The 12,001-nt window shown below is 33.1% G+C and overlaps 1 protein-coding gene across 2 annotated transcripts; it reads right to left on the reverse strand.

Moving 5' to 3' along the window:
* Positions 1-7,959: 7,959 nt before the first annotated feature.
* On the reverse strand, positions 7,960-10,713 carry LOC106325785. 2 transcript variants are annotated; one of them, XM_013763832.1, is made up of 4 exons: positions 10,151-10,713; positions 9,384-9,458; positions 9,175-9,312; positions 7,960-8,449 (listed from the first exon to the last, which is right to left on the reverse strand). In XM_013763832.1, exons 1-4 carry the CDS (start codon positions 10,361-10,363, stop codon positions 8,153-8,155), a joined length of 723 nt encoding a protein of 240 aa, XP_013619286.1. In that variant the 5' UTR covers positions 10,364-10,713; the 3' UTR covers positions 7,960-8,152. The 2 variants fall into 2 exon arrangements, with proteins under 2 accessions (XP_013619286.1, XP_013619285.1); XM_013763831.1 differs by having other exon boundaries at positions 9,384-9,467.
* Between the last annotated feature and the right edge of the window lie 1,288 nt (positions 10,714-12,001).

Raw genomic sequence — 12,001 nt, forward strand, 5'->3', positions numbered from 1 at the left:
ATACATTCTTCAGCCAAATTATAGTCTGTCTTAATACCCATTAATCTAGTTGCAGATGATAAGACTGAATGACCATCTCTACAATTTTGATACAAAGGTTGTTTTCCTGCATCCAACATGTCAAAAAATCTCCTAGACTCGGGGTTTGGTTCTTCCCCTCTATAATGATCATGTACCATCTGCTCAGTACCTACACCATAATCTATATCCGTTCTAGATTCTTCTAACCTAATATCATGCTGAGGTTCACTAACAGGCTGAGGTTCGCTAGTACTACCATATTCATAACCAGTTTCCCCATGAAGGTACCAAACTTTATAATTACGTGAAAACCCTTTCATATACAAATGAGTCCAAACATCAAATTCTTTTATAACCTTATTATTATTGCAAGAAGAGCAGGGACATCTTAACATACCACTTTTTGCATCCGGTTGCTGTTGAACAAGCCTCATGAATTCTCCAATCCCTTGAACGTATTCTTCCGTAAGCAAATTGGTGTTCGGATCCAAATGAGGTTTATCCATCCACGAACGATAATAAACTTCTGAAGACATGATTTTCACGGAATTGTTATGACTAAAGAGAATGAAGAGAGAATGAAGTGTGAATGAGTTGAATGAGGAGGGGCTGTATTTATAGGAAATTGCTTACGGCCCTCCGACGACTTTCCGACGAAATTCCGACGGATGTAAAGAAGTCCGTCGGAATTCCGTCGGTATTTTCTAATCTCAAACGGCTATACAACGGTCATATATATTTGTCGGCAACGGTCATATGGTTCGTCGGAAATTCGTCGGAAAATTCCGACGGAATACCGACGACTGTACTGTTAATCGGAATGTCGTCGGAAGTTCGTCGGTATATTCCGACGACTTCAAATTTTTGGTTTTCGTCGGAAATTAGTCAGTAATCCGTCACAAACGTCCGACGACATTGAGGTCCGTCGGAATCTCCATCGGAATTCGGCGTGTTTTCTTGCAGTGCTACACTTGTTTAACAGTCGTCGTAATCTAGAAGCTCATTTATATTACGACACCTTAGGAACGAGCCGCATTTTAAATTTACGACTGGGTAGGGTCGATGAATGTTTATACCCTAAAGATCGAAACCCTTAAACCCCAAACCACAAACTTCAAGTTATATAACCCCATTAAACATTAATTTCATACATAAGCAAAATACATAACACAAAGAGTCTAACAATATAATTAAACATTTAGAGTTGTTACATAAGTAAGAAATATGACATAATGAAATTCACTCATCATCATTATAATTACCATCACTCGGCTCATCACTAGGAGCATCACTTTCTTCAAATTCATCTTTGTCGCCTTCGTCTGTTATAATATCATCCGGAAGATCTTCATATCCCGGGTTTTGTGGATCAACAAGTAAGATTTCATTTGTAGACTGTTCAGGTGCTTCCACAACATTTACGGAATCTTCTTGCAAAGGAGGTTGTTCATCACCAATAACTCGTCCCCGAGGTTTAACTTTTATAGCGGCTAACCAGGATATTTCGGATTGTCTGATCCTCGGGTATGGAATAAAACAAACTTGATCTGCCTGAGATGCCAATATGTAGGGATCAAATTTGTTGTACCTTTGTGCACCATTGATATCCACAACTCCAAACTTGCTATACCGAACACCTCTATTAACGGTGGGGTCAAACCAATCACATTTGAAGAGGACGCATTTCATCTTCACTAAACGGAGAATTCCACTTCGATGATCTCTTGTAAGATTCCATAGAAATATGTTTCACCTTTGACACATATTCCATAGTTCGTTATTGCTCGCCGACTTCCATACTCGTAAGTGTGAAAAGTGTAGCCTCGTGTGAAATACATAGGTGCTGTGGTGACCTTAGCGACCAGAACTTGTATCAATTCGTGAAACCACAGAGGATAGAATGGATCATCATAATCAACATGTAATTATATATATAACAATTCATTAATAATTTTTTAAAATTCAAAATATCTAACATAATTAATTATATATATATATATATATATATATATATATATATATATAACATAATTAATTTTAAATATATATACCTGCGTTTTTAGCCACTTCACGAAGTGATCGTCTTTCCGTTTGTTAAGATCATTTGTTGATATTCCCGATATAGCTTCTTCAACCTGGGCAACGAACTCGATGTTTTTAAGAAGATCATTAAGTCAGTTTTTAAATAATTATATATATTGTTAAATTTCATACCGGAAAATTTTTAATTACCTCTCAAAGGATTCTATCTCATCACAGTTAAGAAGTATATATGTGTGCACTGTGAGCGTCTTCTGTACTCCACCACCAAACTTCTTTCAATTTCCGAGATAGACGTCCAATCTGACAAAATATGTCTTTAACACCTGGTACAACATATGTCGGCATAACACCACCATCATCATATCTGCTTGGTGCCCTTTTCCGTGTCCGGACTTGTGACCCAAAGTAGTACGCCGTGAAATTTTTTTCCCATGTTCAACACATCTCGACATATTTGAAACTTACCCATTAGAAAACTTCACATCTGATGCCACCCACTTGAACAACGCCGCCTTCGCTTCTGCCATCAATCTGAAAATGAGAACCGGAATTTGCCCATTGCTTTTAATTTGAAGCTCACTCCTAGCACATATTGTAGGTAAGTCCAACCTTGAGTTCTTGTTATCTTTAGTCTTGCCGGGGACATTCAGTAATGTATTGATGATGTTGTCAAAGAAGTTCTTCTCTATATGCATCACATCAAGATTGTGACGCAGAAGTAGATCATTCCAGTATGGAAGTTCTCAAAATATACTCTTCTTGTGCCAATTATGTTGTGTCCTGTAACCATCATCCATATTTGCTGGAGTATGCAAATTACCCCCATTTACCGACTGTTCCTAGTGCACCATGGTAATCAATATCCTTCTCGATTTCCTTACCAGAAAAATACGGTGGAGTGGTGTCTCGTACAACCTTTTTGGATCGAAACAATGTCTTGTTCCTCCTGTACGGATGGTTAATGGAAACAAATCTCCGATGACAATCAAACCAAGACGTTTTCCTACCATTCTTCAGCTGAAATGCGTTTGTGCTTCCCATACAATACAGAGAAGTTAGCCTCCCATGCGTCGTCCAACCTGATAACATTCCATATCCAGGAAAATCACTGATGGTCCACAAAAGAACTGCTCGCATTGTAAAGTTCCTTCCCATTGAACAATCATATGTCTGCACCCCTGTTGACCATAATTCCTTCGATTCTTCTATCAAAGGCTGTAGAAAAACATCGAGGAAACTCTTTGGATGCTTAGGCCCAGATATAAATATACTCATGAAAAGGAATTTTCTTTCCACACACATCTCTGGTGAAAGGTTGTAAGGTGTCAGAATGACTTGCCAAAACGAGTATTGTCTTCCATACATTCCAAAAGGACTAAAGCCATTTGTGCACAGCCCCAGATAAACATTGTGGGGGTTGCTTGCAAAATCCTTGTGTACTGAATTCAAGTGTTTTCCATGCTTTTGCATCTGAGGGATGATTGATCTCGCCTTCCTTCTGGATATGTTCTGCAATTTTTTTAGATTGATATAATCTCTTCAACCTATCGGTAATAGGTAAGTACCACATTCGCTGGTACGGTACCCTATTCCACCCATGTCCTTGCGGTTTAAATCGTGGCTTCTTGCAAAATCGACACTCCAACAGATCGGCATCTTTGTTCCAGTATATTCCTGAAAATAATTTTTATCTATTTATTTTGGTTAAAATATATTTAATTAAATTCTATAAAATTAATAAAAAAATTTGTTAGGTACATAATTATCAAAACGTAAAACTAAATAATATTTCTGGGATTTGTAGATATTAAAAAGAAACTAATGGTAATGAGGTTAGAAAATTACAAATTTTGAAAAAAAAACTGCATAAATTTTTGAAGATTTGTTTAAGAAATAAAAATTATAAAATTATTTAAATTTGTAAAATGTTACTATATTTCTATTTCTACTATTATATTGTTAGTTGTTATATTAATGATGATTTATCAGTCATTGCTATATTCTAAAAGCATTACCAAAACTATAAAAAACACTAAATGTATATGTTCATGTACAATTAGTTTCAAATCATGTCATCATTGTTAGTATGTCATGGTATTATTTTCTTTCAAAATCAATGCGGTGATTATACATATATATATCAAATCACTTATCAAATAATTTGTAGAGATTAAAATCATAAAATAGAAAAACGATGTTGGTGTAGTTCATGACGCAGCTTGAGACTTTTCAAGTATCCTCGTGAAAACCTATAGTCGACTCTTCCATGGGCGAAGCCAGAATTCTTTTTCAAAGGGTGCACATCTGTTACAAAATAAAATATATGCTTACAGGAGTTTCAAACTCGCGACGTCGTGGGTGCACAATAGCACTACAACCATCTCTCCTAGCTTGTTTTTGTAGAATTTCACATACTAAATACATAATATCAACAAAATTACGGATGCATATGCCCACTCTCTTCGTGCACCGGCTTCGCTCCCAATGAAAATTGAAAATTTTACATTTAGACGTACTTTTCACTTCTCTATTTACACATAGACATACTTTCAACATGTCAAGCACTTTGTGCTTGTAAATTCTCTAAAAAGTCCTTATGACTTAAAAAAAAATTGAGAACATGTAGTTTGGTTACATTTTCAACCTCTCATTTCATCTTATCCATTATCTCTTACACTTTATTCTTTTCTCTCTCTTTTCTTCTACATCTCAACATTATTTTTTTTCATGGTTGATGCTTACAAGATTCTTCAACAAAACCGACAAAATCAACTTTGAATTCATTATATTAATTCTCATTTCAACTTCAGCATGTTCATCTTTTTTCTTCTTTTGTGGCAGTGACATATTTTTTGTCGTAAATTCTGATCTGGTCGTTTATTGTTAACTATGAATTCGATAAATCTACTGTTGAAAGGTATTAACTCTCTACACTTTTCACTACCTTCTAATTTTACTCCTTGTGTTTCAAATCCTAATTTTCTTATTATTCAAGATCCTCTTTTTTGTTTAGTTGTCAAAGAATCTTTTGGACAAAATAACGGTTGGTCGCACGACTCTTTGCAACAAACAAGTTTCCCAGAAAATGGTTGACCACATCCACTCTAACTTGAGCCATGACCACAACCATCATAACCCTAACCTCATTCTATCCACACCAGAAACAAGCCGTCTACTCCATATCCACTCTACCTTTGAGACATGATCACAACCATCTTAATCCTGACCTCTTCCATGACCACTTCCATCCTAACCCATCCGTTGACCACATCCATCGTAATCCCATCCATAACCATACCTATGTCTCCCACAACCACATGTATCTAACCACAAAACAATTGTGTTAGCCTGCTTAATTTACTGAATGATTGAGTTTAACATACTTTAATTTAACGGTTTCAAACAAATCCTACTACTCAATAAGAGTTTAACATACTTTAATTTAACGGTTTCAAACAAATCCTACTACGCAATAAACTTACTAATTAATTGTAATAGAAAAAGACTAACTAGTGTTTAATTTTTGTTTGACCAGATTTTAACTCTCATTCTAAGAGGGGCATTTAAAGAACAAAAAAATACAAAAAGTAGACTTAAAGTACACCTTCAGCAGAAAGTACCTAAATATGTTAAAGACCCACCACAAAATAACCCATAATGTAATGCTCTCATGAAAATTACCCAAACTATTCGTGCACTGGCTTCGCTCCCAATGAAAATTACCCAAGCTACTAGTCCACTTTTTAATGCTCCACCCCATTTTTATTCATAAAGAAACCAATAGTTATTAAATAAGCGTAAAAAGTGATTCCACGTTACCACAAAAGAAAAAAAAAACGAAGATTAATTGCCCATACATAACCGGGCTTATTTGCAGAATAGCCATATTTTGAACATAAATTAGGTGAACGGCAATGATTTTGACATAATGTAATGTCAGACATTTAGATCCCAAACTGTCCGGTTTTGTCCCTGCGCTTAACAAGTTTCCAGTTGCAAGTGAGAGAGTAGATGACGTCGTGCTTTTTGTGTTCTATTTACAATCACACATGAAAACAAAGTGCATGTTCCAGATTATTTATCACCTAAATTTTAACGGTAAGCAGTAAAAATGAGAAAAAATAGTAGACGCTTTAAAATAAAAAGTGTATTCAAGTACGTAACATACGTGAACATACGTGAAAAATTGAAAGTTACAAAATTCACATTCCATATAACCAAAATAGTATAGGACAACCATATCAATGAAATAGTAACAACGAAATAGCATATTACATATTGTTCAAATTTTGAAATGTTTAAGATTTCATGAAAGTAAGTAATGCTTATCCAACGTTTACCCATATCTTCTATAAAATAAACTCAAAACAGTAATCACTAAACCCTAAAAATAAATATAAACCCTAACACAAGAATCAAAATATGCAAAATAGTACATATGAATCATTATCAAAATAGAATAGTAACAAACGAACTAGCATAGTATATATTGTTCAAATTTTGAAATATCGATGATTACATTACATAGAATGAAGTAATGCTTACCCTAAACGTTAATCCAAACAGTATATAAACTAAACCCAAAAATTAATCACTAAACCCTAAAAGAAAATATAAACCATAATCTAAATATCAAAATATGGACATTGCACATATGAAGCATTACTAAAATATAAACCTTAAACCCAGATAGAATGGAACAAAATAAATAGCATAGTATATATTGGTGAAATTATGAAATGACTATGCTTGCATGAAAAAAGTTAAGGCTAACCCCAATCTCAACCTCCACGTTCCAAATAGTAAACCCTAAATCTTAATCATTAAATCCTAAACTCAATTATAAACCCCAAATTTAAATATAAATCTTAAATCCAAATAAAATGGAACAAAATAGATAGAATAATACATATTGGTGAAATTATGAAATGTCTATGATTGCATAGAAGAAGTTAATTGCTGACCCCAAATTCAGATTGACTGTAGAGAAATATGTGAAGATTAACAACATCAGAGAAAATAGGTGGAAAAGACAACATCGTATCATTCCATTCAACATCACATTGTATTCTGTTTTATTTGATGTGATAGTATATTCTATTCCATTTACGTTTAACATCTATTTCTCTTTACAAAATCATATCCACATCAATATAAAACACATACATACACCATTACAAAACTCATATCAATAGAACATGAAACAACAACGAACAAGATTGAACTTTTTTCCAAGCATCAAATGAAATATAACATTATAAATAGCACATTATATATTAATAAACATGACAAATAAGAGAATAGTCAAATTTGAAGGAAAGACAATCTGTTCCAGTCCATAAAATAATATAGAAATACACTCTTTGTTGATCTCCTTCCTCGTCTTCGAACGCGAAATCAAAACTTACATGTTTTCACGTTTCGTCAATGAAATATCTCAGATTGAGAAGATGGATGCACAGAGCCCGCAACGTCGTCGGTACGGGTGATGTTCCTCGACGCATCGGTTGTAACTGCAGTGGCGAGCTGGCGGTTTCAGAAGGAGAGAAGGTTGGAATTTTTGGAGAAATTTTCCGATCACAAAATACTCCCAGAAATTCTACATAGGCAAATTCATCAACAATCCCACAAATCTGAGAAGAAACAGATTCACCTTTCCCAAATTAAAAAAAATAAAGATAATTGCAAAGGGTGAATGAATATCAAAGAGACACGAATAACTTTTGACAGGTAATTATTAGGAAGTTTTATTTGTTTATTTCTTTCGGGTTTCACCGGTTATGTTGAGGGACAAAATAGAATTATTATACAAAAGTGAAGCCATGTATAGGTGTACTAGGGAAATTGGTTACATAGCTAATTAGTGTTTTTTTTTATATTCATACGGTCCAATTTCCCATAACCATGATACAAAAAATTAAAAAGAAAACCAAAAACATTTTGGTGATAAACTTATAAAGAGTACTAATGGTTTTATCGTACCCATTACAAGATATACCTAATAAAAGAAACACGATACACACACATATATATAGTGCTTATTTTAAAATATAGTAGCATTTTTGCTTATGATTTTATTGTTCTTGAACTATGAAAAAGGAGCCCTGTGAGGAGCACCTTTTCTTCTGCTACCAAGTGAAAGAACCATCCCAGGCGAGTAATTACTCTCTTTTTTCTTCTTCCTTTTCTCCTTCTTGTTACTATTGTTACCCTGCTCCCATTGATCTGACATCACCAAAATATCGTCGGTATCTTCCTCCATTGTTGATATCTCTCCGAGCTGATCGTGTCCATCCATTCTCAAACTTGAAAATGTGAAATCCGATTCATCGATTCTATAGAGAATGCTTGATAAATCATCTCCTTGATATTGTAAGTAATCCACCTACACATATTATTAAAGTTTAAAACATTGATAGGTAATATAATACGAGATGCAGCTAATATTGGAAATGATAGTTCATAAACCTAGGACAGTGCCCACTTTGTACTTTCACATGTGTTTAAGATAATCAAACAATGAAACACATAATCCAAGGAAAAATATACATGATTATTATAAAGAAGAGAAAAACAGCTGTTTTCACATTTGTTTTTTCATCTTTAGAATAATGATTTGTTTAAAATTTTTGATGTCATATATGTAGTTGAGAGTTGAAGCAATCATTCTATTATATATTTTTTTTTTAAAATTACTCGAATAAAAACAATAAACAAGTGAATCTCATGAACTAATGGGACTCACTTTGTCATTCCTGGGTCAACTATGTCAGCATCTTATAACTAAATTTCATGCTTTTTACTAGTTAGTATTACGAATCAAAAGTTTTCATGTTTTTCTTAAAGCCGTTTTGATGGAAAGGTTTTCATAGAGTATTTTAACAATACAAAATCTGAAATAAAGAGAAGAAAGGTTCTCAATCAACTATTAAATAGGTATACATATAATATATATTTAATATAAAATTAATCACATAATTGAGTTATATTATATATATTATGCTATATTGTTTAGAATCTTTTTGGATACTACGTAATGGAGATGATCTTAAGATTCAAATATTCCAAGTAAATTAAATTTCAAAAATAATGTGCATTAATTAAAGTTACCTTGCAAGAGAGCGAACAAAAGTGGAATGGTTCTTGGAGGATTCTATCACAAGTGAAGCAAACATTTGAAGAGACCTTAGCTCTTGATTGTGGTCTTTGGTTTATGAATATCACTTTGGCTCCATTAATTGTATATGGCTGAATATAAAATTTAACAATTAGTGACAAACTTTGTCAACAATAAGGCTTCTAAGAGTAGCTAGGATCACCTGAATATATGAACAATCAATGAGCTTCTCAAGATCACTCAGCCGAACGACATCGTGGTATACATATCGTCTCACCTGCCAATTCTTAAACAAAAGGGATTAATAGCTAGAATATAAACTATTGGGGTAATAACATTCCTAATTGCATCAGAAAACTTCTTGCTTTACTTACCTGAAGCACAACAGGGTGACTACAAAGAAAAAATAACATTTGCTAATCTTATAATTAGAGCCATGATTTGGATCTGCACCTATAGTTGTTTTGGAGTATAGTGAATAAAATGATATATAATTTTGAATTACGATATAAAAACAAAACTGTGGAAAGAAGTAAATGGAAGTGAAGGAAAAGGAATTTGGTCAAAGCTTTGATGTTCTTTGAAAGCAACAACTCAAGAGAAGTTGAACAGAGAGAAGACAATAAATTTAAAGGAACCAAGCAAATCTGAAAAGATAAAGAATATATAAAACATGAGAAAAAGATACATACTATATATAGAAACAAACCAAATCAAAATAATAGACAATTCAAGTCCAATACTATCAATGATATATACATACATGATATAGTGTTTACATTCTGGATTTTGCTTTTGAACTTCTATAGTAATCAGAGATATCACATGTCTAGAGCAAGTGAGTCAAATCTGACATATAGGGTTACACATATACGATTCAATTAGATTAAATATGCAGAGAAAATTTAGGAAGATGACTTAAAGGGTCAATTTCAGTGCGAATGAACTAATTTTTGTGGGGAAAATTACCTGTAGAAGAGGATGAGAGCGATGTGAAGTGAGGCAGTGAGGACAAACACTGAGACAACAGAGCAAGCAAAATACGTTCTTCTCGCTTTTACGGCGACTCTCGTGGATCCCACAGCTCGAGAAGAAAGTTTCCGCCATTAGTCCTTCAAGCCATGCAGGTTTCCTCGCCAACATCATCATCATCTCTTCCTCATCATGACCTTCTCTCATCATTTTAGATTTATCTGACAAGACCCAGATGGAAAAAGAAGTTGAAGAGACTGAGATTTTGACTGTGAGCTTTGGGCCTGGTGTTTTCTGAGTTTGGAGAGTGTATGAAGAAGAGTGAGTGTGAATGTTTATATAATGTGTGGATTGTATTGTATACGTGTATGTGTGTATATATGTATATATGTATGTATGGGCTTTGTGTTATGTAAAGGAGGGGTTACAGAATTATTGTCGCTACGTATAGAGAGAGAAAGTGTTGTTGGGTGGGAGAGCAAGAGAGAGAATGTCTTTTATTGAGAAGACGAAATGTTCCCACAAAGATCAAATCTTTTTTTTTTCTCCATTGAGAGAGAAGAGAGAAGAGGAGAGATGTGAGTGTGACAAAGTGACATTTATCAAATGGACAAGAGAAATTAAAACTTTTTTTTTTGAACAAAGAAATTAAAACTTTTAAACAGAATTTTCTATTGGGCAGAAACACACAATCACCGAATTCGAAATTCGAAGTTTATGATTTACCTTTACATGGAACCAAATTATTGGAACTGAGATCTTCACGAGGGGGTTATCTTTTGATCTTTTGAAACTTTCTTTAAATAAAACTTCAAAATAAGTCATGTGTGTATTTATTATGATATATTTTCATGAAGGGACAAAAGTGTCTCAGAGGATTAGTTTGTTACTTTGGAGGCATCTAAGGTTAATTTACCTTTTACGATTGTGTGACTCATGTTTCCCTTTCGCTCAACCTACCAAAAAATGTTACAAGAAGAAGAAACCTACCAAAAAAAAAGAAAGAAGAGCTTCAATTGTTAAAAAGATTTATAGGATTCACATTTTTAATAATTTACATCATTTACTTATAACAACTACAATCATTCATGGAGGTGCTTAGATGTAAATTTGGAGTGATAATTTAAACATGTGTCATATAATGGCTACAATAATTTTGACCATACTTCTATATTAGTTACACTTAAATTTCACACCATGTAGAATTTAAAATTGTATATCAACAAATTCTATGAAAGCTATACAATTTAAGAACGTTTAGCGCCATCCACCTGATATTTACATTTACTTTTCAAAGATGTAGAAGAATCAGCATGGTGAAATTTTGTCATTTATCGTAAATTGATATCATAGCGAATTTACACCCAAAAAAATATATATATCATAGAGAATTTGGTAAAGAGTAACAAACAGTTTACAAAAGATAAAAAAAAAAACAGTTTACAAAAGATATATCCGACCGACAAATAACACAGAACATCGACATTTTCATATTTTGTATATTTTCTCTGCATGGTTTTGTTGTATATATGCACACATTATTTGAGACTTATTCTGGGTTGGTACGTACTACAAGAATTTAAAATGTAATAGATTTTAAGAAAAATCGATTTACCCCAACATGAATGATTTTAATATTGATAAACTAAGTACTATTTTGTGAAAAAATCGGTTTACCCCAACAGTTTATTACTTTTTAATTTTATCAATTAAATTCATCATTCATAATTTTACATTTTAATTTATGCTTTAACTTTATAAATAAATATATTGATTATAGTCGAGAATATCATTCATTTAAACAAAAAAAATCTAAACATGAATGATTTTAATATTGATAAAATAAGT

This window comes from Brassica oleracea, chromosome C2 (genome assembly GCF_000695525.1).
Source record: "Brassica oleracea var. oleracea cultivar TO1000 chromosome C2, BOL, whole genome shotgun sequence".
NCBI classification, from domain to species: Eukaryota; Viridiplantae; Streptophyta; class Magnoliopsida; order Brassicales; family Brassicaceae; genus Brassica; species Brassica oleracea.

Excerpts from the sequence above, each read along its gene's own strand:
- LOC106325785 (XM_013763831.1), bottom strand. The coding sequence starts at position 10,363 with ATGATGAGAGAAGGTCATGATGAGGAAGAGATGATGATGATGTTGGCG. Across the intron at positions 9,468-10,150 it reads GCTCTCATCCTCTTCTACAG|AATTGGCAGGTGAGACGATA; the intron begins GTAATTTTCCCC and ends CTTTTGTTTAAG. Across the intron at positions 8,450-9,174 it reads TTTGTTCGCTCTCTTGCAAG|GTGGATTACTTACAATATCA; the intron begins GTAACTTTAATT and ends TAATATGTGTAG.